This window comes from Psittacula echo (assembly GCF_963264785.1).
Source record: "Psittacula echo genome assembly, chromosome: 1".
Lineage (NCBI taxonomy): Eukaryota > Metazoa > Chordata > Aves > Psittaciformes > Psittacidae > Psittacula > Psittacula echo.
The window spans coordinates 125,837,488-125,862,712 of record NC_137735.1 but is presented as its reverse complement, the minus strand read 5'-3'; the positions used below and the strand labels follow the sequence as shown (position 1 = coordinate 125,862,712).

Here is a 25,225-nt window from a genome sequence, read left to right as displayed (position 1 = left end):
TAAAATATAAAACAAAATTTAAATAAATGCATTGGTTATGTCAGAGAGGTGTGTTCCATGCAGTAGTCAATGAAAGGAAAACTGCTGGGGAAATACAGGAGAGTTTACAGGACATTCAGAGTTTGCAGCATTAACTTATTCACAGGACCCAGCTAGATCGTTTTCTTACTTGTAACACCAGGTCAGATCGTAAGTGCATAAGTTAGTTAATCTTCTTATCCAGATAAGAAATTTTGAGATCAAAATTTTCCTTCATAAAATTTTGTATATGTCAAGGGTAAAGCCCTCATCTCATTTAAGCCAATAATACTTCTGTCCTTAGCCCAGCAAACTCCATATTCCAGCAAGAAACTTTTGCCTGCAAAGATCCATTAATGTGGAAATTCAGTAGCACTTTTTCCCCAAAAAAACATTTCACTCAGAGTTTTAGAAGGGGAAAGTTTTAATGCGTAAATCTCAAACCCCATTTTCCTATTTTCTTCTGTATTTGCCTGAGAAATAACAGTGGCAAGTAGTCTTGAAATAAATTTCTAAAAAAGTTCAAATCAAAGAATAAGGCTATGCAAGGGATTAAATAATAATAAATACTGTAAAGTTGTAATGGAGCTTTGTTTTTTCATTTGAGTGGTTTCCTATTATTTCTGCTTTTCACCAGGTCTCCTCTAAGTAGAAACTCTTCTTTTTACTAATGGAATTCTGTGAAAAATCTAACTGTGAAAATCTGACTAATGAAGGTCTTGCATCAGTTCAGAAGGAAAATGATAACTTTTATAAAAACTGAAATCCAGACAGAGATTTTCCATATGCATGTCTCCAAGTTGAACAAAACAAAAAATAAAGCAAATAAGCTACAAATTACACAATTGAAAATGTCTGTCAATCATTTAATTCTTTGTGGCTTATGAATCCAACAAAATAGTGCTCCTTGCATTATGGAGTTAGGAGCCTAACTTTACTAATGATAAGGGGAACTGAAGGACTATAATTTACCTTTTCTATCATGCGTTGGTTTAGGCTTCTTAGATATTTAGCCTTGATACCATCACTTGAGATTTAGCATTATGGTGTTTTATCATGAAATTCTAATGTTCAGCTGAATGTTCTTCCTTAAGGACAGCTGCAAAATCAAGTATTACTACCACTTATAAATCTCTTCAAATAACAAATATTCTGAAAGTGCACTTGATGGTTCATTTCTCCTGGATTATTCTGATGACTTGCTGAGTAACTGAGTTCTTAAGGACCTTTGCTTTATCTTGTTTGCTTTATTTTTCGTTAGCCTCCAGTACATAGAACACAACAGTTAATAGAATCATAGAATCCTTTAGGTTCAAAAAGGCCTTTAAGATCATAGAGTCCAACCGTTAACGTAGCACTTCTAAGTCTACCACTAAACCATGTCCCTCAATGCTGCATCTACACGTATTTAAAATATCCACAGGGATGGTGACTCGACCACTTCCTTGAACAGCCTGTTCCAGTGCTTGACAACCCTTTTGGGGAGGACATTTTTTCTAATATCCAACCTAAACTTCCCCTGGCATAACTTGAGACCATTTTCACTTGTCCTGTCACTTGTCACTTGGGAGAAAAGATTAACCTCCACTTCACTACAGCCTCCTTTCAGGTAGTTTTAAAGAGTCTGTAGTTCCCTGGATCCTCTTTCCAGCCTTACTTGTAAATGGGTGTCACATTTGTTAACTTCTAGTCATCTGGGACCTTCCTGATTAGCTAGGACTGCTGATAAATGATTGAAAGTGGCTTGGTGAACACTTTTGCCTGCTCACTCAGTACCCTTGGGTGCATCCCATCCAGCCCCATAGACTTGGGTGTGTCTAAGTGGTGTAGCAGGTTGTTGACCATTTTCCCCAGGATTATGAGGGCTTCGTTCTGCTCCCCATCCCTGTCTTTCAGCTCAGGGGTCTGGGTACCCTGAGAAAAATTGGTCTTATTATTAAAGTCTGAGGAAAAAAGGCATTAAGTACCTCAGCCTTTTCTTCATCATTTGTTATTATGTTTCTCCCTGCATCCAATAAAGGATGGAGATTCTCCGTAGCCCTCCTTTTTTGTTTCTAGACTGTTTCCTCTCTGCTGTGTTGTATTTCCAGTATTAATGTTTTTAGTGTATTAGGGATGTCCTTAAGCGTTTCATAGATGATAGAAAAGAGTATTCTTGTAGCCTTATTATACTAGCATAAACCAAAATGAAAAGCCCTTTATTTGTGTTTGTGTTCAGTGTTTGTGGTTTCATCAGAATGAAGATATGATTCATCATCTAATTAAGAGCTGCAGAATTAGAGCTTTTGTATAAAAGAAGCCACAACAAATATACTGACCTGTAGGTTAAGGTGTTGAAAAGGTAAGTTTTAGAGAAAGAAGTAAATGGGATAGCCACCTTTTTCATTCTTTACCACTTTCTTCTTAATCTAATTACATGCTAACACCTGGCAGGTGGACTTTTTTGGAAAGCAGATCAAGAAATCTTCTTATATGTCAAAGAAAACAAGCAATTTTGTTAAAAAGAAGAAAAATGTTGATGAAGGAGAGTAGGCCTCTCTGTTAGATATTCTTTAACAAGGAATACAAGCTGAAGCAAAGGTACAAATGTGCACAAAGGTGCAAAAATTCAGCAAACCATTCTGTTGAGGAATCTGCAAGGAGGTAGTAGAGGTGCTCAGTTTTAAAGTGTAGATGGCTTTGGAGTGATTCATGTCAGTCAAGAATAGCAGGCCTCTTTCTATCATAGTAAATAATACTGTGAAAGACCATGTTATTAAAGTGTGGAAGTTCCACAACAAAACTGCAGCCAAGAGACTACCTAGTGAAGGTATGATTTTCTGGAAGCCCTTCAAAGACATATGATACCTTGAATCATGTGACATTTTCAAATAGAAAATTTAGTAACAAAGACAGAACTTTATCATTGTTTTCACATAGCACTTCATAGACAAAACTAAAAGAGAACATATTTATATTGGCTTTAACGAATAATTGAATAATGACAGTAATAGCCACAGCTGGTAATACTTTGCATATGAGAAAGTCCCAGCTATTATTTTTTTGTAGAAAATGTCTAATAAAACCCCTTCCTTATCACAGTAGGTGATCTATTTCTTTTTAAAAGTCCTGATATCTTTCATGATGTGCAAAGTTTCTTATGCTCCAGGGGACTTCGGGAGGTGCACGTCACTGAATGCCAGTACTCTTCTTACAAACTGGTGTTGCTTTTCAGTCAAAAAGCCATTAATCAGCTAGTACAGTGATTGCAGTTTGAAGAGGCTAGGTCATCACCACTTGCTCTGGTTATGTTTCTGAACTGCATAGACTAGTTCATACATAGAGGGAAGAAGCTGTAAGTTGGCCTTATTGTTAAGTCATCACTCAGGGCAGTAATATGCAATATAATATGTGAGATATGCATCTGTAGGCTGTTGTTCCTAATCTGTGTGCTTGAAATAGATGGTTGCTTACATGACTGGTGTCACTGTATTACATTTCCTGGAGGGTTTTTCTGCCTTATGGCAAGGCACTTCTTCAAGTTAACTGTGGGTATTTTTCATATTAAATATGGAGAGGAAACCCAGTGATTTGAAAGTCTGGTACTTAGATGTGTGTAAAGAGTCACCTCTAGATCTATAATGAGACATTTTTGCACTGGTTTATTTAAACTTTTCTTATATTTGGTTTGATTACTTTGGAGCGTCATCTCTTGTTACTGTATGTTTGTCAACGTTGCATTTCATTTGCCATGTGGCACCTCATTGATCACATAAATCTGTATCCTTTTGAACTTCACTTGCTGCTATGTATATATGTTCATCACTCACTCTGATTTAGTGCATCATCAGCAGTTTGAATTAGTTACTGTAGGAATCTCTGCTTGTGTGATAAATTAACTGCTTTTGTACTTTAGGCTTCACATTGTACATTTGGAGGAAGAATTTCCATATAGTGCTTTGGATATAGCTGTCTTTTTTGGTGCTGTTGAGTGGCCACTATATTGAAACAAATTGGTCAACCTTTCAGAGGAGACGTCTGGGGAAATGTGATGTGCTGCCTGTTAAATACAGCAAGGTTCAGATTTCAATCACTTTTTACTATCATAAAGCTGGCTAGTTAGACTTTCTTTCATCCACACTGCTTAGAATTTCCTGCTTTTAGACACCTCAGTGCATGCCTGTGTTCTATTTGGGTTGTGGCAGTCAATATGAAACCCCATCAGAAACTTTCTGGGTGTAAAATAGAGCTCTAATGTGCCATTTTCCATACTGTTTGTCACTTCTGTCCAAGAATCTAGTAGTACAAAAACTATATTCGTGTATTTCCACAGTCTTATTTTATCATCTACTTTTTACATAGTATATTAAACTATGTTCTCACTTTATCATAGCCATTTATATCTTTACTCCCAATTCACAGCAGTTAGCTCTATGGTATTTAAAATGAGACGTCATTAGAGACTTCTTCATAGAGCTTTCTATAAAAGCAAAAAAAAAATAATCTATAAAACCAGTGACCTCCCCTCCCAAAAAAACCCCACCAAACCTAAAACCTCCCCCCCAAAAAAATCCCAGGCACCTTAGGATCAGGCTCAGTGAAGCAGTGAGCTGTGATGCTCTCCCCGGATAAACAGTGCACATGGAACTACCTGAAGTCTTCCTTTGTTCAGTGACAAGATGTAACTTTTGCCACCAGGCAGGAGCATCATTATAGCTGGAGTACCTCTGGTATTACAGCTCGAGCATTTAGTAGCTGTTGGGGAAAGTACTTTTCAGTTAATTCTGTACCCATCTCCTCTGGTTTAGAACACAGAGTGTATGACCTTGGTGAACATCAAAGTATCACCATGGGCGTACTGGCTATGACCTGTCCTTAAGGTAGTAGCCACTGATCCCTTTATTTTTTTTTAAACTGCCTTACCTACTGACAGTTGTCAACAAGATAACTTGGGCATATTAAAAGCAGGACATAAGAAGTCATAGGAAATCTCACAGGAGCTGACATCACTGTTTTCTACACTGCATGTCATATAAGATTGATAGTATCTTTAACCTTTTCTGGCCCCTCAGCATTTCTCATGCTTCTAATTTACATCACTCTGGATTTTAGGTTCACATTTTTAGAATACATTTAGTTTTATGGACTTTTTCTGTAGCTTTTTCCTCTATGACTGAAGTAGGTCAGTAAAAGTTTACATAATAAACTTCTAAACTTCTGTAAGTTGCAGTGTCACAATATTTTTTTCATTTGAAAGTGTTAAAGATGTACAGCATAGTAAGGGCCAGAGTCGGATATCACTATCAAAAATGGAAGACTTCCCTGTAGATCCAACGGGATTTGAGTATACTATGCGTATAGCAAAATACTTCTGTTTAAAGTAGAGCTCTTTGAAGATACGCAATTGAAATGTACAGTTGTTACGAATGCTAAAATTAATTTTATCTTTGCATTCTTTCCTTTTTTTTGTATGCCCCTTAGCCAGGATTTATAATTACGCATTTACCTATGTTTTCTGATTCAGTTCACAAAGTGGACCGTGCTAACTGAGTTGTCCTTCTGTTGAACAGTTTTGTATCTTTTTCATTTGCTTTGTAGCCCCAGTTCCTAACTGCTATGTAGAATTTTCTTAAATGCCATCCACTATGGTATCAAAGTGCATCAGCAACAGTCAGTGAATAGAAGACATAAACCTTGTAGGGAGGGAAGGGTTGGTGCTAGCCTCATTTTATAAATGGAGATCTAGGTCCACAGAAATTTAAGTTAAAATTTACACAACTATGGAGCATGCAGTAGGAGATGCCTAGTGCAGCACATTTCCCTCCCATGTGTCTTAGCACTTGCGGCTCACAAAATTTTATGTGTTCAAAGCACAGCTTCCACTGGCTTCGTCATCAGCTCTGAGTGCTCAGTGTGGCTGCAGCTCAGCTTCTAGTGGCACCAAGGTAGGCATCCAGAAAATGTTGATCATACAATTAGTGTTGCTTTAAATAAATCAATGAGAGTAGTGCACATCTGGGTGGAAATTAGACCAGTGTGATTAAAATGAAAAAGATCCATGAAGTTTTGTTATCTGTTTTGAAACCCAAGAAAATGTTCTGTCAAAGTATTTAGGATTATGAACTATTTCGGATATTCAGAACAGACTTAACATCATGTTCAGTCACAAAAGTCTAGCTCTGCTACATGTCAGACCACAGGGCTGAATGTAATGCACCCACACTGACAGCCACCACCTGTTATAACCAGTGGGGGGTTTTGTCCAATTTAACATAGGTGCTGTGCAGAGAGAGCTTTTTCCTGAAGTGTCATATTAGCAGAATATTCCCGTTTGGTTATACTAACTCCTTTCCCTCCCTTCTACTCTGCTTTTTTGTCTCTGGAATGTTTGGATCAGATAGCCTTTTTCCCCAGTTGTTGGGAATTGCTAAGAGAACGGAGACACAGGTTCTTTGCTTCTTACTTCAGGACTCTAACCTTCCTCAAAGCTTAAGCAGCTGTGAGCTGTTGGTTCACGGAGACAGAGACTCGCTAGCTGCTAGGTCATCTAAAGTTGACCAGAACTAGGAAAAAGCATGTTCCTGAAACAAGATCACTTTCCTTCTGACCTTTAGACCTGTGCTCCAATTGTGTGGGGACAGCAAAGCTTTTCAAAGAGTGAAAAGAAAAGGTAAAATATGGTATTTTTTCATGTTTTCTTTCTGGTTTTGACTGAAATTTTGAATATGAATTCAGTCTGAGATTGACTTTTTGAAGATAAGGATTTCAGCTCTAACAGTTACATTTTGGCCACATCGGGAGTCCCAGCAGGGAGAGTTACAAGGATTGATAATGGTAGGTGCTGCTGAGCCTTGATAGCTGGTGATGTCCCTGGTGCCCACGTTTCAGAGCAAGGTTACAGTCAGTGTTGCCTCAACTAGGAGGAAGTCATGCTCTCCTTAAGCTAGGATCAAGTGTTGCTTTATCGCTTTGTTGCTAAAGCTTCTTACAAAACCAAAAACAATTAGTAAGAAAAACACGATTTACTTCACTTGTTAAGTCTGATTCCTCAGAGCAGGATGCCATTTATGACGATGTTGCATAATGTTACAATGTTACAGTGCTACATCAGTCATACTACAGATACTTCACTTCGTGTGCTTTCAGTAAGCTTCTTATTTAGTTGCGTGTGAAATTCAGTTATGACTATTTTCTCCTACACTTTATTATAGAAATTATTAAAAGGAAGAATGATCTGTATGAATTCTCAGATAGCGTCAGTGGGTTGATTATCTACTTAAGAAAATGTTTTCTTTTGGAATAAAATTATACTGTTTTCCTGATCTCAGTAACAACTGTACCTCTGTTGCTATGAGCTAGCACAATGGACTTTACATGGCACTGGAAGTCCACATTTTGTGTGCAATTCTGCCATCCTCGTGCAATCAAAATTTCCATTAGCTATTTAGAAGTCAGTGGGGATATTTCCAGCACAAAGACTGCAAGATTGAACTTCTACTTAACACTTAATACATGTCAGAAATGAAATAAATCTACTTCTGTTCAGGCCAAGAGAGGACATTGGGAAAAAAGCTGAGTCCCTACTGGATGAAGCATGCTGTCATCAAAACTTTATTCTTTTTCTCTTTCTCTTTCTGCTACTCCTTCTCCTCCCTCATCCTCTGACTCTTCCTTTCTTTCTCTACATACATTTAAAGTTCACTTACTGTAGCTAGGTAGACACAATAGCATATAGCCAGATGTAAATGCTAATGATTTTTAAGGTGTCTTCGTTTTGCAAAATTAAATACAGCTTTAGTGACTGTATTGTCTTTTACGCCATGAGAAAAATCTTCTCAATTGATATGAGCAACAAATAACTTGTAGGCAAAGTTGAAGCTTCACTGTGACTGCTTTCCTATCTGTTATTCATTGTTACTGTAGGAATGTTGCAGGTCATTATGGACTAGATACAGTGACATGTAATCATATTTAAAATAAGTTTTCTCAAGTGGTTTAAGGTGACCTTTTCCATAGTAAGTAACATTAATTTCTTTCCAATTCTGGGGCTTCTACAGAAAAAGAGTATTACAAGAAAGTACAGCAGAGATTTTTTGCCTGGTTAGCAACCCCTGGGCATAGTTAAAATTAATGCAGAGGAATGAGCAGCCAACCTGTCACAATTAGCAGGTGCCATCAAAATATCTATAGAAAACATTCCATCATTTTTTGTGTGCATTAAAAATATATTTATTGAGCAATATCTGGGTTTAGGTTCAAAAGTATTATACAACCACACAAGGCAGAACTAAAATTAATGTACAAATTCAGTCAAATATATGCAGTTCAATTTCAAAGAGTGCTTTATTTCTGTAAGGTTTGTTCTTAGCTCAGTAGTTCACTACCACTACCAAATAATATGTCAAATACATTTTTCTTTAAAGCTAAGCTTAATATACTACCAGGTGTCTCACTGCACAGCAGATACCATCAGACTCTATGAGGCAATAACTCTGCAATCCCACTAACTGTTTCCTTTAGACTTTGCATGCAAACTGTTTTGCCACCACACTGCAACTGCTGTTGTGTTTCAAAATGGAACTTCTGTCCTCTTCGTGCTAATACCTGATAGTTGAAGGTGAACTTTACAAGGGAAATAAACCTCTCCATTTAATAATTCTGATCTTTTAATAGGGATTCCCAGCAAAGCAGAATATATTTTAAAGTAGCTGGGAATTTGTCTGAGTGCATATTTTGAATCTGTTTTAGATGCCTCATTCACATTGGATTCATTGAGTTGCAATGCAGAAGATGTATTAATTGCAAAAATTGTGTTTTTTATTGTTTTTTGAGGTTTCATTCTTTTCTCGTGTTGGAATGAAAATGACAGGGCCATATTGATTTCAGTTGGGTTATTTCTATTTTTGCAGTACTGCTCTTTTATCAACAAGAAGCAAGTAACTCAAAGAAAGCAGACCCATTGACTTAATGATGGCTCTTGCCTCTTCCTTTCCCCTACTGGTTTCTCTTATGTCTCAGCATTCTGGATGGCACACTGGATGTTGTTTTGTTTGAGACAGGACAGAAATCGTATCTACATCCTCTAAATGAATGGTACACTTCCAACACCATGGATGACATACTTTTAACATTGTCCTAATTCTTCTCCGACTGAAATCGATGCTAACAATCCCATTAACCCATATAATGCCAGAAATATCAATTCTGCTGATCTGGTTATTGTTAGAGCATATGGGACGATTATGAGTTGCAAAGGAAAAAGGACAAAGTAATATACTATAATTGTGTGGTTTATTCAGCACCATTGGCTCTAGAGAAAATTAAGATTTATTTCCATGTATGGTTCCAGTGTCACTCTTCCTGATTAGTAGTTATAGCTTGCTGTTTGCATGTAATGATTTAATTGCAGATATGACATGATGACAGTGGATATTTTCCAGTTGCTCCTGATTGTGAGCATTGTATCACTGTTGCGTTTAAAAAAGCTAAGTATACCTTTTGAAAATAAAAGGCTGGAATTCCATCTGGTATACGTTGGTGGGATTCCACTGATTTCCTTCCCTAGGACTTTAGGCATTGACTAAGATAGCAGCCCAAAGAGAAGGCAAAACACAGCTGAAGTATTTGCATGGTGCTTCTGAAGTATGTTGCACACCACTCAGGCTTTTTTGTAACTTCTTTTTACCTGTTTGGGAGTTTAAATCTAGAATATAGCTAACATGTTCCTGATAGTGAACATTTTAAATACTGCTTTCCTGTGGTACCACAGTAAAATTATTTGGAACACTGAAAGTGTTACTTGCTCTCAAGAATTTTTAATTGCTTATTGCAGCTAATGGTAAAAATACAGGCTGGATAAATTAGATATTGAGAAAGTGTGATTATATGTGGAGCAGATAAAATAATTCTTATGGGTTATTATTTAAAGAAAAAGACAAAAAAGATTTAGAGAAGATTAAATAAATTAAAAATCCCACAGTCCTATTTGCCAGGCCTGGGCATCTTACAGGGTCACCACTTTCAAAGAATGAAGAGGCAGATAGAATTACTAATCACTTAAAATATGGAAGCCAATAAATGTCTATCTGGAAGGGATTCAACAGGTAGCTCCTGTGTAGAATTATTAAAAATATGGAAGGAAAAAAAAAATAATATTATCCTTAGTAGCTATATTCTTTGATTGTTCAAAGTGGTGTAAAATTCTAGTTCAGAGTTTTATTTTTAATGCCAAGTAAACAAGATTTAAGCTGTGTTTATACAGGGACACACAAAAGTTCAAAGTAGCTGATGGTGTGAATTGTAATTGGATTAGTTAAACCTCATTATAGCCCCATGTGTGAACTTAAAACTGAAGTTAATTGTTATTTCATTTACTTAATTCATGATAGCATTTTCATTGTGACTTGAAGTCACTGAGTTTAGTCTACTTCAGTTTTAAATGACAGTGTCCATACATAAAGTTTAATGAAGTTAACTAGTCTACTTAGCCTATTGAGGAGGAATGATACCGTCAACCATTAGTTGAAAAGAACATTTGAGTATCACTTTTAGAGAAATGGTCTACAAAATAAACTTTTTGTTTACCTTAAATGTAATACATGGGTCATCTTTCTCTTAACTGTATTCTGACACCACCACACCACCACTGTGTTTCTGTCTGGTCTCTTTCATAATACTTGCCACATACTTGGACAGGACACTGGCTTAGGAAATCACCCTTCTGTTTTCCACAATGCTGCCTCCAGGTGCTTGTTCCCATCCATGCATTGCCACCCAGCACCACTTCATTTGTACCAGTGGAAGAGTTTGAGGTCCTTTTTGGTAACTTGATCAAGGAAGGTAGGGTGTCCTTGGTGCAGAATGAGAGATTTACATCCCATACAGGTCATTTCAGAGATCTGGTTTGCCAGGTAGCCTCAGAAACAGGGGGATGGGGACAAGGAGGAGCAGACATTGTGGAAGGTACTTTGGCTGTACCACCAAAATGATTAGCTAAAGGGAGATACGGGAATGCATTTGATGCTTTGTCTGTATATAAACCAGATGTGATAATTTTAGTACTAGGTGGAGGTTATCTCTGCTGCAGGCATGGTCTTATACTCCTTATCGGTTTGCTGTTTCAACATAATTTTGATGCTGGTTTTTGTTATTGTAGGTTGAAATGCTTTGTAAGTTTAATTCTTGGCTTGTTGACCAGACAGCGACTTAATTTTTTGTTGGAGGAACACATTTTAATGCAATAGTAGATTAAGGGAAGGAAGGATATCAACATTTTTGATCCTCTGGTAGAGCTCACTCATGAAAGTTCGAGTATGTTGAATGACTTTAGAGTATTGTCTAGGTTGGCAGTTTCTGACAAGACTGCCTGGAAGTTTTGGGCACTCTTAGTAAAACTGATGCAGAAGGTGAAGAAGTTTCTTGGCTTACCTCACATGGAAAAAATCTGTTCTCAAGTTTTTTCTTAGCTGGCTTAGCAGTACTGCTTTGATAAGTGGTCTGATCACAGCTGTTCTTTCAATTTGGAGATAGCTCTGCAGCTTGACTCAGTGGTACAAATTGATTCTGACGCAAATAGAGTTAACCTCCATCTAATTTGCCTTGCACAATGTTTACCATGACTGCTAAGGTGAATTTACCTACTCCTATTTTGTACTCTACTGCTTCTCTGACTGCCCAGCCAAGAGGACGATCACTTCCTTAAGGCTCTTTCTCTCTCAAGGGTTGGCCTGTTTTACAGCTGACAAATACTGCAAACCTAGTTGGCTGTTTTAGCTTTTCTGTTCAGTAGGATCACTCACTTACAGGAATCTTCACTCCTTTGTAGCTTGCTGGTAATGCTTTATCAGTGTTTCACTGCGTCTCGTTTGTCACGCACCATTGCAAACATATGTAGTACCTTCTTCCCTCTGACCCTCACCCAAGATTTTTTCATTTGAATGTTAGGTAACATCAAGATAATATGTGGTAGAAGCTTTGATGTTAGCAGTGTAAAGGAAAGGGGGTAAAAAGGGTGGCATGTTGTAGTCAGTGCGTCTGGTGGCTGGTGGCTGGTTGCTTAAGATTAAATATACAAATTTCTGGGAAAACAAGCATGCTGGATTCGATAGCCAGAGCCTTAAAGCCTGATTTCCACCTGAACTAAATATTTTTATTAGTAGCTTTAAATCTTTGATGAGTTGCAACAGTCTTGTATAAAACTGTTCGACAAGAACATACTGTCGGCTGAAGGGAGGAGGATGTGCACCAGGAGTAGAAGTGAAATACAAAAGAGAGAGGTAGAGCAAGGCTACTGGTTCCTTATCACTGAGCAATGAGGGCATTCAGAGCAATGTAGCCACAAGAATTTGATGCCATATTTTACTACTTTTCCTCACTCATCTTATGTAGTGGGATTTCTCAGCTATCTTTAGGAGAAAAAGTTACTCAATGTTAATCTGGTTCACATCTCAGCACCGCTTGTATAAGTCGTGAGCTGCTCCTTCTGACAAGTAATCAACTTCATACAGATAAACTGAGGAAGGAGTTTGGTCTTAGAATTGATGTTTCAGTTCCTGGTTATAGATCTGAAGTCTCTCCTGAAAATAAGATACATGTTTGGAGACTTATTTCCCCTTGTTAAACCTCTGTGCATTTATCAGTCACTACCTTTTATTAGTTGTGAGAGTTATCATGTTTGGATAGTGGGGATAGTTCATTTTTTTTAAACCAAGAGGCTCAGTCTCTAGCAATACTGACAGAACTAGAATTGCAAAGGGATAAAAGACTTTTTCCTTCTAAATAATCTCTTTTTCTTAAAAAACTCTAGTACAATAAAAGGCCTGCAAGCTTAATCAATACAGCATTACTGAAAGCATCTTTCAAAAGCCTGTAGCACTTCTACTGTATTTCTACTATAGATAGGTCAAGTTATCTGCTTCTATATTCAGGTAATAAAATAATATGAAAAGCATTAAGCCTTTTAATTTTTTAGGGGTGATTAAGATTGCTAGTTGACAAAACTTTAGATCATAGTCTAAATCTGTTGGGTTTTTTCAAGATCTTAGGTTTTGGTTGTGCAGTAATTGGACTTTGTTTTCATGGCAATGACAGGTTCTGGATTTAAAAAAAAATCTATTTTATGTTAAAAATTACTAAAACACATGTCAGAAAAACACATTGATTTTTTTATTATTATTATTTATAGAATGGAAGAGATCATACTCTTATTCCTTTTGCCAAAGAGTGGCTTCATTTTTTTAATGCCAAGATGTTAAGAATATTATTACAAGAGAATTGCTGAAAATGTAAACCAAAATGATCACTTTTGTGTGTGTGTCTGATTATGAGTGACACTGTACCAGGATCTGTGAACTCTCCTTCTACTTTCTCCATGACAAAGAAAAAATTTAAAGGTGGCATTGCAGTGAAGGAGAAAGGGACAGTTGTAGACAGAAGAGCTGTCCTGAGTCTTGGGTTGTTAAAGAGGTTTTCCTGCCATCTTTTCTCCTCACGTATACTGTAGGGTTATAGCTGAAAGGAAAATGACTGAAGCATATCTTCACGCTCCAGCATGCTCCAGCTGTTGGAAAAGCTCTTGTAGGTGATAGAATTTCGAGTTTATGATGGGAAGCAGCCCTGCAGCCAGATGATTCTGGGTATCTGTGTTTATGAGAAAGTGGCTTTAAGTCACTTTACCTCCTTTGGAGCTGTGCTCAGTGCAGCTTAGATTCAGGCCCCTGTGTTTTCAGTGCCATCCTCCTTTTTCGTTCTGTCTTGCATCTCTTCTGTTTGCTTTGGTTCTTTTCTATTCAATGTAAAGGCAAAGGGATGGCTAATTCTCCTTCCCTGGGGAATTACAGTGAATAAGAACATGTCTTCTGCCCCTTTGCAAGCTATTTAAGACTTAGTTATGAGTCCTCAGGAGGAAAAATGGATTGTGTTCCTGCTTGTTCCGTCCTTAGAACAGACAAGCAGGGTATATTGTAGATGTTTGGCTTCTGTTTGAATACTTCCTATGATGTATTTGATGCTGATATGTACAAGCTGTTTCCTTTTTAAGCTGAGTGTCTGTCCATGAAAGGTAAGTCAAGAGGGGCTGATAATTTGGTGAAGAAAGTTCAGGCTGGGTTGTGGTAACCCTAGCTAGCTTTGAAGCTTGTATGTTGGCAAGAAAACGTAACTTTGCAGCATATCTGGGAGTGATAGGGTCATAGTGTCTGGTGGCTTTCTCAGTATAAACCCAAGCTCTCATATGAAGACATAGACGATACAGATCTGTAGAAGCATCAAAGGATTGGGGAGACTGAAGTAGGGAACGGTAATGCACTGTGTCTTCTAGTGCCAAAATTAGGGAGCAGCAGGTGAAACCAGCAGGTGGGCAGATGTTTGAAGCAAGTATCCTCACCCCACTGATCACTGAAGTGGGAAATGCTTTTGTTGAAAGGTGTGCAAATTCTAAGCATTTATATAGGTTCAGAAAGCAACTGGCCAAACTCATGGAAGGTAACTATTAAATACAAAGATACTAATCTGCTCAGGATTCCTCATGCCATGAAGTGCTGGATAATGGGAGAGCATGCTCGGGAAGTCTCAGTGTATGCTTGTCCTGTTTTATACCCTTTCTAGGTATCTGCTACCGGTTATTGAAAACAGGATACTGATATATGAGGAAGTTTGATGGGACCTGGTTCAGTAACCTTTAGTTCGCATAGAAAGTGCACTCAGATTTTGGATTGCAATTTAGATTTACTATTGGAAACATATTTTGATGCAAGCTTTCACTTAGCACTGCTTTTTGTGTAGTATGTGTTTAATAACACTCCCAGTTTGATGCTGTGCATATGCAACATTCATGAATGATGAAAAAGTGGACAATCAAGTTGTATGGTACCAAGACTGTACTCATCTGTTGAGCATGTCATTGTGTTTTCTTATTTTGTGGTAAATGACAGGATTCTTTTTGTTTTCCTTTGTGTAATACACACGTAGATTGGAGGGTAATAAATTGTTTAACTGAGCAGTGAGCCACATCTAAATTGCCCAGTCCGTGTCTTGAGAGAAAAAAAAAAAATCAAAACCAAAAAGGCAGAAGCGTTTCATCTCTTTGCGGTCCTTCAGAACACAAAAATGTAAAAGTAAAATTAGTAAAATTTGATGTCTAATGGTAGATCGGTAAACAGGATTATTGCCTGGATGGAGCAAATCCTCAAGTGTTCCACCCGTTTTATTTTGCTGTGTTACAATTCTGAAAGCAGCTCTTCAGAAGGACCAATTCATGCAGCATTTTCTAGTACCCCTTAGAATGCACAAGTGTATTTGTTGTTATTTATTTACTTTGTCCCACTTTTGTTTATTCCTATTTTAGCTTTCTAATTTGCAATTCAACTTCTTCAGCTTTGAAAGCTATTGAATATTTCACTGTGCCTCAAATGATTCTGTATTTTCAGACAAAATGGAAGCACAGTGTGCTGTAGGTGCAGCCTGTATAATATTGTCTTTTTTTCCAAGTTAGTCTCATGACATTGTTAAGACTCTGCACTGCATTTACAGAGTCAGTGTTCTCATTTAGCCTTCCTAGCCTGTGATTAAATGGGAGTTGCTGCTTCTTGTACTATGAGTTGGCTGACAAAAGCTAAATCTGTCACAGGTGCTACAATTTGTGTATCAGAAAATTTGCTTTCCAAATACTAATTATTCCCAAAGTATCTTACTTCACACAAAGCACAGATAACAGAGTCAGCAAATTTGTCCCAGTTTTATCATTGTGCTGTAAATTAGGGTTTGTCTCCAGCCATTGTGTAAAGTGGAGATGGTAGAAATTCAAATGCAGGAGAACCCATTGATTTACAACCTCTGATGTGTTTTTTCACTTAATTCTTCCAATCAAAATGCTTGAAATGTATGTTATTCAAATAATCATTGCTGAATTTCATTTCTGTAATTGAATGAGCTGCTCTTTAGGGACACAGAATGGTGGGAAACTAACAGTGTTGTCTCTACAAAAATTGGAAGCCTTTTGTGCCTGATAGGCCCAGACCTAACCTGGTCATATGATTATACTATTAATTTGGGAAGTTAATTCAATATGATGGTAGCTTACCAGGGATCGGCTTTCTGGCTGCTAAGGGAGAAGAATGGACCCTCAGTCATTGTAACTGCAGCTGAATAAGTGAAAGTATTCAGTTTATAACCTCTTCAGTCTCTGGGTCACATATGTCATGGAAACACACATATGCACAAGGACAAGAGTTGGGTAACTGTCACCCCTCTTCCACCACTCCCTCTTGTGGAAACCATTTGTGATAACCTGTTGCAACCCCAGTTGCCAGAAAGATGTATTTTGACATGGAAGCATCGGGATCTGCCTGCATAAGAGTTTGTAGTTCAGGTAGGCTACTGCTCAGTTAAATATTTTGTAGCAAATGTATTTGTCACCCGAGTGAGCAAATTTATGGCACTAGATTCAGAATGACCTGCTAAAATAGGAACTGCAACTGTGATTTGGCAGCTTTTCCTTTTATTGCCGAGAATTACCTAGGAAGCCCTTCTGAGGTTAGACAAGTAATTTAAATGTATATTCAAAATATTTAGCTTATAGAGTGGCTTATGCAAAAAAGGAAGAGTATTGAATGCATAAATGAAATTTTTAGCAACAGTCTTTGCATTGTAAACTATGTTAAGAAACTGTTTCTTTACTCCCTTAGGATGAACATAATGTATATTTCTAGATTTTTGACAAATGCAAATATTGATGTGCTTTAACTTCTAATAACAGTGATTCACAGCTCTAGTTGTTTGCCTTGTGTATAGTAATACTGATTCATATTTTTATTTTATTTCCGTAGGACTATTTAACCATTCACAAGTATGGCAATGCAGCCAGAAATGATCTCTGGAACACACTATCAAAGGTAAAAAGCTTTAATCTATTGCACTGAGGGAAAAGCAAGAATTTGCTGTGTTATTTTTCTTGGTGAGGTTAGGAGTGAATAGTGCATACTGAAATCTTCAGACCCTAAAACAAATATAAAAATTGATGCAAAGAAATTCCATTTGAGTTAACCTAGTGGCAACAATAAAATATGGTTTTTGCAGCATTTCTATTCTTTGTTATGTTAAAATCTATTTCCTTGCTTGCGCTATGTCACTGATGTTCAGTAAAAGATACTTCATGGAATCTGCTATCATTGACTTCAGTAGCAGCATGCAGAGGCTCATAAGGTGGAAAGTACATTGAAGTGCTGAGCATTGGCATTTACATCAGGCATGTTTGTGATTTTGTATGAAGTTATGATTTGTGTGAATGACAAAACTGTTAAAGCTTTGAAGTCTGGTGTAAACAGATAACTACTTACTATAACATTTGGCATGCTGTAGAGGCTTACAGTTGTTATGTCCGTGCTCCATTTGGTTGCTATGCCCAAAGGTCTCTAGGGATCTATTAAGGCAGAGTTTAATTTTCATAAAGTGAGCTAAGCATGCCTAAAATTTTTGCTTACATTCGTGTGGATCTAATTGATTTGTCACAAGATCTGTGGAGAAATTTGTGCTGTTTTGAAGTGGCAGGTCAAATGACATTAACCACCTATGTGTGGGCAACTGAACTGAGTCTGTATTGACTGTTAATGAGAGTTGAGACATATAACATATAATCATACTCTTAAATCTACGTCTTAATTTGAAGTTCAGTGCCACTGCAAAAATATTTCTTGCTTCTCAGCTGGTGTCTTCTTCTGTTAAAGCCTTTAGGATAGCTCTGGGTGATGGAACATGAGAGGGATGAGCATAATATTGAAAAAACAGCAGAACCCACAGCTGATAAAATATAACAAAGCTGAGACTGTATTATGTATAACCACTACAGCTATACTGTATGCTTAAGTCCATTGTTAAGGCTAGTAATTTTGTTTGCCTCATCTGTAAGCATATTTGTTGCCAGCTGCTTTGTTCCTAATGCATTGCAATTGTAGCTTCAGTTCCAAAGACTTCTTGCTGGGTTCGTGTACTCATGAGAGGTTGCTTAGTCTGTAATCTAGGACTGTTTGGCAGTTAGGGATATTTCCGTCACTGAAGAATAAATGATAGCTGTCAATCTCCTCATACCCAGTCTCATCTCCCATGATGCCATAGTTTCTCTTTTTGTTTCAGATGAAAATCCACTTATAAACCAGCATTTTTATTGACATATGGTATCAAATACAAACATATTAATCCACCATGTGTTGTGACAGGTGCAGTTTATGAAACAGCTGGGGTTACCTTGGTATTCATAGCCTCACTTTGGGCATGAGGGACAATATTTTCAAGTAACTAGTCATTTGATTCTCAGAACAGAAGCTGTATACTTTAAAAAATCAGGCCCTTTGAATATGCATAGTTGTAGGCACCCTGCATCAACTGAGTCTTTTTTAACTCTAGTTGGTCTAGAATATCGTTTGGAGACAGCCACCCAGTATTTCTGTGACTCATGTTAAAACCCTGTAAAGCAGGTTATTTCTTCTATTACAGCCTGAATGATGTGGGAAACATGACTTCCTGACTGTCCTTCTCCTCTCTGGCAAGATTGCTCAATGCTTACTCTTAAGATGGACAGAGACTGTTGGTTAAATCATGTAGAGTGTATGTGTACTGGGTGTAAATGTGTGTGTATGTGATGTTCATTTAAAAACTAATTATGGTCTCTGGGACAAAAAAAAAAAAAAAGAGTTTTATATGTTGGATGATGTTATTGCTTCAGCATATTGAAACTTCTCTTTTTTCCTGTAGGCTTTAAAAAGGGTTGGAAAATCTGTAAATATCCAACAAGTAATGGATCAGTGGACACTACAGATGGGTTATCCTGTCATCACTATCTTGGGAAATGAAACTACAGACAATGTCATAGTGATCTCTCAAGAGCGTTTTGTTTATGATATTGATGCTAAACCCAAGGATCCTGCCCTCGGAGACAGCAGGTACTTACATTTCTCAATTAATATCTTTCAAGAGGTTGGGGTTGTTTAAGTGCTTCATGCGTGTACTTTTATGATGATGGCTCTTTAGACACCTCTGAGCTTTGCTTCGTATCAGTAGCATGTGTTGACTCTTCCCTTTGAAATGCAGTAAAGATGAGGCTAGTTAACTGAAGAAAAGGTCATTATATAATAGAACCAGATGAGCTTTTAATGTGCCCATTTTCATCCTGACAGTTTCCTCTGTGACTGTCGTACATCTTACATCATACATCTGTTTCCTCTCCTACTCTTTTGATTTTGTCCATGATGTAATTTGGAACGTGGTTGGAAGGTCTGATACTTCTTTTTAAGTAATTCTTTGGAGTGGACCTCTCCATATTCATAGATAAAGTATGCAGATGTAACCGTGTGTCTGACATGTACCTCACTTGACTATGAAAGCAGTCAAGAGCTGAACTGGACCTCTGTACAAAGCAGGGGATTCCATCTGTTCCATTTTTGAAGCCAGCTGAACTGGTCCCGTGGGGACCATTATATTGGCTGAAATCAGCAGGCACTTAGGCATCTCTGCCCCTGACCTTTTTCCACTTCTTAGATTGCTTTGTTCCTGCTCCCAGATGACTCCACACACTCCTTCATCGCAGAGACAAGGTGACATTCCTGCCTGATGCTGAGGAATCCTCATCTTACTGTTTAAAGCAGTTTTAGCATCATATTTTAAGGCCAAGAATATAGGACTAATGCTAGAGAATTACAAGATAGCCTTAGAAGTGTCTGTGTTCATGTATTCATGCTCAGCAGGAAAGAGGGCACACTGTCACCATTGAGTATTCTGTGTTTGTCCAGTAGATTTAAATCTGCCCATGGCAGGAGGGTTGGAACTAGATGATCTCAAGGTCCTTTCCAACCCTAACTATTCTATGATTCTATGATTCTATGATTCTAAAATTTACAACAAAATTTGATTGACATGTGTGGAACTCATAGAATATTCCTGTTGAGGAAGGCCTAAGAATATAGTTACCTTTATTGGGAAATGTTTAGAATTCATTATCCTTTTTCAGAACATAAATGTTATGAAACTCAAACATGACACAGAGTAAATAGTTGTTTTTCTGGCTGTATTGGAACATGCTAGCAGGGCACTAAGTGTCTGTTTACGTTCTGGCCTGAAATGAATTCCTTTGCGAAAAGAGATAAAACAATTGAATGTGAACTGTTGGAAGAGTTTGTGACTCACAGTTCGGTGCAGTGTGAGAGAGGTTACTCAGAAAACCACAGATTATTAGTTTTTTTATAGATTAAAACAGAGATGTTAATCCTTTTAATTACTTTAGAGACTTTCTTAAATAGATTTGCTAGGTAGGCAGTATTGATTGTAATACTGCTGCTGTAATTCATGAGTAAAGACTACTAGGTATGTAAATGCTTTGTAAGGTGGAATATCAGGGGTGATATGACAGGTTGACTCTGACTGGACACCAGGTACCCACCAAAGTCGCTCTATCACTCCCCTACTCAGTTGGACAGGGTAGAGACAATATAATGAAGGGCTTGTGGGTTGAGATAAGGACAGGGAGAGATCACTCACCTGGTTACTGTCACAGGCAGAACAGATTTGACTTGGGGAAACATTAATTTGATTTATTACCAATCCAATCAGAGTAGGGTAATGAGAAAATAAAAAGAAATCTTAAAACACCTTTCCAAACCCCTCCTTTCTTCCCAGGCTTCCCTTCACTCCCAATTTTCTCTACCTCCTTCTCCCAGGTGGCACAGGGTGGGGAATTTGGGGTTGCAGTCAGTTCATCACATGTTGTCTTTGCTGCTCCTTCCCCCTCAGGGAAGGACTCCTCACACTCTTCCCCTGCTCCAGTGTGGGGTCCCTCCAATAGGAGCAGTCCTTCCCATAGGCTGCAGTTCTTCACACACTGCTCCAGCGTGGGTCCCTTCCATGAGTGCAGACCTTCAGGCACAGACTGCTCCAGCCTGGGTCCCCTCTGAGGTCACCAGTCCTGCAGCAAACCTACTCCAGTGTGGTCTCCTCTCTGCACAGGGCCACAGGTCCTGCCAAGAGCCTGCTCCAGTGTGGGCTTCCCATGGGGTCACAGCCTCCTTTGTGCATCCACCTGCACTGCCATGAGGTCCTCCATGGGCTGCAAGTAAAATCCGCTCCACCATGGACCTCCATGGGCTGCAGGAGCACAGCCTGACTCACCGTGGGCTGCACCACGGGCTGCAGGGGAATCTGCTGCGGTGCCTGGAGCACCTCCTCCCCTCGTTCTGCACTGATCTGGGTGTCTGCAGAGCTTTTGCGCTCACACATTCTCATTGCTCTCTGCAGCTGCAGTTATGCAGGTTTGGGTTTTTTCCCCTTCTTAAATATATTATCCCAGAGGTGTTACCACCATCACTGATGGGCTCTGCCTTGTCCAGTGGTCTGTCTTGGAGCCAGCAGACATTAGTTCAGTTGGACATGAGTGAAGCTTCTGACAGCTTCTCACAGAAACCATCTCTGTAGCTCCCACTGCAACCTTTCCACACAAACCCAATGCAGATGAAAATTAGACTTTGTTTTATTTTCATGTGACATTAATTCAGAATTCAAACTGTATGTTGTGATATGTGGAAGGGTAGTGTTTTCCACACCAGCAGGGCAAGTTATACTGACTTTCTTTTGTTTAGAGATTTTGTCGCAATTGTGATTTCTAAACATTGGAAGACAGATTTAGTGCTATAGAAAGCACAGCAAAAAATACCAGTTTGAGCCCTGCCAGGGATTTACTGTTCCAACAAACAGTACAGGAGATACATATAATATACATATAATAATAATATAGAAAGGATATATATAATATTACAACATATAGATACATATTATATGTATCTCCTTTGGCAAGTCTCTTTCCTGTTCTCTTCCTCCTTTGTTTTAGTCTGTGCTTTCATGTCCTGTTAACCACAAATGGGAAGGAAGTCCTTTATCCAAGGAAGGCTTTACAGATGGGGTGTTTGCTTCAGCCAGTTAGATGATGGAGCTAATTTGCCGCTTCACAGTTGAAGGTATTTGAAAGTCATGTTACGTAATTATAAATACCAAAGAACAGGAACTGTGTATAGGAACTGTATATATATTTAACAAAGGATGAAACTTATCTGTGCCATTCACCTTTCAAAAGTCATACAGGAATTTATATTTAAGTCCTATGGTTTAGTTATAAATTAGTGAATAGAGTGTTATAACAATGACCATACAATTTGTTGGTGCAATGCCCACAGTCACATGTGGCCTGGTACGCACAATGGCTCCATGACAGTAAATGTCCTTTCATACCACCAAATTAAGTAGGAAAAGATTGAAATACTGAAAATAAATTTAATCTTTCTGCAAGCAATGACTTAGTTTTGGTTTTTGTTTGTTTTTTTTTTTTTTTTCCTGGTGATTATATATGTATATTTTTTTTTGCATTTCTGTTGTTTTTTAATTTTTTTGGGGTGTTTTTTTTTTTTCTCTATTGGAAAAGTTACTATTGCTTCAATTATGGTGAAAGCAGTAGATAGGGAAAATCACAGTAATGTGAAGTCATTTGATAACTCATGATACATTACCTTGTTTTTTAACATTGCAAGAATTGAAGTTTTTATGATATATTACAAAGGGGACAGTTTTTCTACAACTACACAAAGGAGGGTGATAACTGAAATGAAAACAGTGGATTGATGGCCATTCAACACTAATGCAGTATTTTGACTGATTCTGCAGGTAGGTCAGGAAGTTGGCAAGGGTTTACTGATATTCAGTAAGGCCTGATAGCATGGGTAGATGTTGTGGGAGGCACAGAGGTGTATATATACACATATATAATCTCAGCCTGCAGGCTTTGGGGGTGTAACCTATCAGAGGCCTAATTCGCAGTCCAGTAAAGTTGGTGCTCATCTCCCCTGTGAGACCCATGAATTAGGCCTTGGACGCATGGCTCCCTGGGGAACCATAATAGGCACTGTAAATAACGGGGAGCAAATGGTATTTATGCCACATTTAAGGCCATGCTCTTGCAGGGCAAGCAACATTGGCTTCCTTAGTGTAGTTTATCTATGGATTAATCGTGATGATAATTTTAAACCCCGTAAAGAGTAAAGCTGCACAAAACACAGAAAAATGTACAGGTCCAGGCCTTTCCAGAAAGTTTATCATCTAAACAGGCAACACAATATGCACTGGCAGGCTCTGGGGAAGGTTCTTAAAGCATCCATCTGCCATACAGTCTTTAGTTATCCAGAGGTGGGGCTGTAGTTTGGCATGGCACAGCAATAAACGTCAGTTCTATTGCCTTCAAAATGATGAGAAGTTTAAACTTCTGCTTCAGACCCTCTCTGGGGAAATTTAACTTTGCTTTACTTTAGAGTCATTTCAAAGTTAAGTCTTTCAGATGTATCTGCTATATAAGAAATGTAAATAAAGAGGCAAGTGAATACTTCAGAACAATTCTATCTCTGTGCTTTATGCTACATATTAAATATGCAGCAATTAACTGTTAAAAATGAAACGTGAACCAGTGTATTCAGTGTTTCTCTCTGAAAGCATATAGAGGGATATAGAAGCAGTAAGCAGATATTTGTATGTGATCAGTGGTAAAAGTGAAAACTGTTGATACCTTTAGCAGTGGTTTACTCCTAATTCTGTGTAGTCTATTAGTATGTGTCTTTAATTCTACTGCAGAAGGGAATGATTACATATAGTTGATTTTCCCATCTTATGTACAGTTAGACTCATTTTCTCTAAAACTGCAGAAAAAAATGTGTTTCAAGGGCCATGCATATATAAACCATGATTTGTTTGCATAGAATCAACTGTACAGCATGCCAAGCTCTAACAATTGGCCTGAAATTATACAGGGTACACAATTTCAATTCTTTGCAAACTGAATACAGATTTTACTTGACACTTGTGCTTCACATGATACATAGTTCTCATTTTATGACAGAATAAAACTAACATTGACAGACATTGTTTCTAGGAACGCCATTTCTCAGAAGGGCCAAAATCATGGGCTTTGATTTGAATGTCGAAGACTGTGGTTGGTACAATGTTTCAGTAGCAATTTCAGCTTATCCAAGCAAAAGTTTAAAACTCCTGTAATAACTGTGTAATTCATATTCTTCCCCTGAATCACAATGCTTTAGTTATGTGTAGTTTCAATCCTGGACTCCCGTATACCCCTGTGAGAATGGATTATGCCTTTACATTATGAGGCTGCAGGAGAGGAGGTGATATTCCATCTGACAGGGTTCAGTGAGTTTCCCTGCTGACAGAGAAAATGATGATTTTAAGGCACTAGTCTCATCCATCATTACAGGAATGGCTCACAGATATGACAAGAAATCTTATGAAAAATAATCTGTGGTCTAGACAATAAACTAATCAGTTCTGATGAAATCCATAAACCTTTTATATACTGTATTGAAGAGCAGACCAAAGCTTTCTGGTTATAGGTTTAAGTTTTGCCTTTAAAAAATATGCAGAGCTTGTCTCTTCAAAAGTGGAGAAATAACCTTTCCAATGTTACCAAAATAATTAAGTTCATGTTGCTGAGGTAGTACTCACTTGTATAGTGTTCTTATCATGCATGCAGTTTCCATAACTAATCTTTGCTTGTTTGTTATAATCTCCTAAAGGGAAATGTCTTGCTAAGCATTGAACACAGCTAGCTGTGAGGAAGGAGAAAAAAGGAAGAGGTACAAACCAGGATACAGACAGGGTATTCATCCACGCTGTAGTGTGGTGATCCTCTATGCTTTCTTTGTGTGGCTGGACTAGGAAAAAATTCAGTCTAATGGTGCAGACCAGGGACATGACCAGCAAAACTAGAGCTGTACAGACCCATGGATCTAACACCATGTAGTAATTACGACAACTGAAAGGCTTTACAATGAGCAGCAGAGCTAGTCAGCAGTCACTCCACTCCAAGATGAATGATTAACTGCAGAATTTATTTCCCTTCAAGTCTCTTCTGAATTTCCTACACAAAGCTCATTTATTCAAGCTTTGTGGAAAAAGGGCCTTGCTTGTCCCTTTCCTGATAATTATTTGAATAGTAAAAGCATAGCTGTGTTTTTAATATTGCCATGTGTATCCTCATTTGTATGGCATTATCACTTGGGCAGTTATGGGGAACATACTCTGTCTGCTTGTCAGCTGAGGGGCTGGTTAAACACAACACAAAATGTTAGGAGCACAGGGGGAATGCTCTTAAGTATCTTTAAGATCTTCTTAGAGCAACTGAGGAATAATGTAGCAT

The 25,225-nt window shown here is 38.0% G+C and overlaps 1 protein-coding gene across 1 annotated transcript in view; it reads left to right on the top strand.

Annotated features, from left to right (window-relative positions):
* Window positions 1–25,225, top strand: part of TRHDE (thyrotropin releasing hormone degrading enzyme) — a gene marked incomplete at its 5' end in the record, with an annotated part of 213,568 nt that overhangs the window by 121,392 nt on the left and 66,951 nt on the right. The window contains 2 exons of the mRNA XM_080635365.1: window positions 16,821–16,886; window positions 18,742–18,929. Of these exons, the coding sequence (XP_080491491.1) occupies window positions 16,821–16,886; window positions 18,742–18,929 (254 nt within the window). The remainder of the gene's footprint in view (window positions 1–16,820; window positions 16,887–18,741; window positions 18,930–25,225) is intronic.